Raw genomic sequence first — 2,289 nt, 5'->3', positions numbered from 1 at the left:
TCGAATAAAATTTCGCCGCATCAAACGATAGACAGGGAACATAACAAAAACAAGCATCTTGGTAAACAAGAGAACATACAGTATAATTTCTTTTACATAGTTTTCTTTCTTCTTTTTTTTTTTTTTAATATAGTTGGGGATATATTTTGGTTATATGTGTATGAGTGAGTAAGAGCACTCATGGTGTTTCACCCCTTGTAAGTGTGGTTTATATAATGGAACAGAGGGAGTTGAGAAATATTTATGTGCATTACGTTGAAAGAAATTACATCAATATATATACATCCTCACAAGAGAGAGTATCTCAACGGCAAATCTAACTAGTTGCAACCCTCCATTACTTACGAAGAACTTAGCAAATACAACAATCAACTAAACAATTAGTCCTTATCCCATCAGAGTACATTTCAACACCCCCCACCCCACGTTGGAGCATACAAGTCTCTGATGCCCAACTTGATCTTAAACCCTTCAAACTCGTAATGCCCCAATGCTTTAGTAAAGACATCAGCTAACCGTGACTTACTACTACATGAAATGTAGCTATTGTTCCAGCAATGATCTCATCTCTCACAAAATGACAATCCAACTCTATATGTTTTGTTGTTACATATATGTAGAGTTGCCTTACTGTCACAGTTCAGTTGCATCAGTTGATCGTGTTGAATGCATAGGGCTTGGAGTATTCTCTTCAGCCATATCATTTCCTTCGTAAGATAGGCCATTGCCCTATATTCAGCCTCTGCAGAAGAAAGACTCACAGTTGGCTGCTTCTTTGTTTTCCACGAGATTGGGGAACTCCCTAGGTTTATAAAATAGCATGTGACCGATCTTCTAGTTATAGGAAAGCTAGCCCAATCTGAGTCTGACCAACCAGTGATTTGTAGAGTATCATTCGCACAAGGTAACAGTCCTTGACCTGGACTCCCCTTTAAGTACCAAACCACTCTGAGTGCTGCCTGCCAATGATCTTCACGAGGTGATTGCATAAATTGTGACAACACGTTAACAGAGTAAACCAAGTCAAGTCGTGTGACCCCCAAATAAATAAATCTTCCTACCAATCGTATGTACTTCTGCGGGTTAAGAAGGAGCAAAGATTTTGACAGAGCCAGTTTATGGTTCTGTTCGACAGGAAACAGTGCAGGTTTTGAATTTATAAGACCAGTATCTTCAATAATCTCAAGCGCATACTTCCTTTGACTCAAGTACATTACTGTCTGATTTCTTGCTACTTCAATTTCCAAAAAAATACCGTAACAGACCCAAATTCTTCATTTTAAAACATGAGATATGTCTTAAAAGAATGCCACAACCTTAGGTTGGTTACATGTAATGATAAGATCGTCGACATAGATCAAAATTTGCATCTAAGTTGCTCCCTTGACATATGTAAACAATGAGTAATCCGATCGACACTGCTGAAAACCATAACCCTGCAGAGACGTTGTCAATTTAACGAACCAGCATCTAGGAGCTTGGCGTAATCCATATAAATATTTCCTTAGTCTACAAGTTTTTGATGAGTCTTTGGCGTTAAAACTGGGTGGAAACTTCATATAAGCTTCTTCTGTGAGATCTTCGTGCAAGAATGCGTTTTGCACATCCCAGCCTCGTTTTGTAGCCACATCCAAGAATAAACGGACCGTCCTTTTTTTTTTGCCACAGACGCAAATGTCTCCTTATAATCAACACCTTCAACTTGTTTATTTTCCAAAGCCACTAAGCGAACTTTGAATCTCTCTATCGTCCCATCAGCCATGTACTTCACTTTATAAACCCACTTACATCTGATGGCTCGTTTCTTTGGTGGCAAATCAACTATATACCAGGTTTGATTATCTTCAAGAGCTACAATCTCTGTACCCATTGCATTCCTAAACCGTTCATCCTCTACAGCTTGATTATATGTCTTTGGTGGAGTAATCTTACCAGTAGTCACCTGGTATGCCGTATGTCTAGCGGAGAAGCGTCCATAGCATACGTACTTCGAGATCGGATAAAGCAACTTCGTACTCTTTTTAGTCGAATTGGAGAGAACACGCATTTATGATGAGTTTGTGACATAGTTTTCAAGGTAGCATGAGGAACTCATTTTCGATGACCCCTTTCCAATTGTGTCTTTTGTTCCTCAGTTATTTGTTGTTTGGGTGCTTCTGTCGTCATCGGCACTGTTGGAGAAGACGAAGTCACATTTGTTGTTTGGGCCGAGTTAGGTATGGTTTTAGTATTGGGCCCAATTGTTGTTGGATCTAAAAAACTTCCAAGACAAGCTAAGGTTCCACCCTG

At 39.3% G+C, this 2,289-nt stretch overlaps 1 protein-coding gene across 1 annotated transcript; it reads right to left on the bottom strand.

The window, feature by feature from the left end:
• Positions 1–1,555: 1,555 nt before the first annotated feature.
• LOC106344514 (uncharacterized mitochondrial protein AtMg00820-like) lies at positions 1,556–2,047 on the bottom strand. Its single transcript, XM_013783879.1, has one exon. The coding sequence runs from the start codon at positions 2,045–2,047 to the stop codon at positions 1,556–1,558; it is 492 nt and encodes a 163-aa protein (XP_013639333.1).
• Between the last annotated feature and the right edge of the window lie 242 nt (positions 2,048–2,289).

This window comes from Brassica oleracea, chromosome C5 (assembly GCF_000695525.1).
Source record: "Brassica oleracea var. oleracea cultivar TO1000 chromosome C5, BOL, whole genome shotgun sequence".
Classification (NCBI taxonomy): Eukaryota; Viridiplantae; Streptophyta; class Magnoliopsida; order Brassicales; family Brassicaceae; genus Brassica; species Brassica oleracea.
Note: the sequence above shows the minus strand (reverse complement) of the source record. Positions and strands in the feature narration are given on the sequence as shown.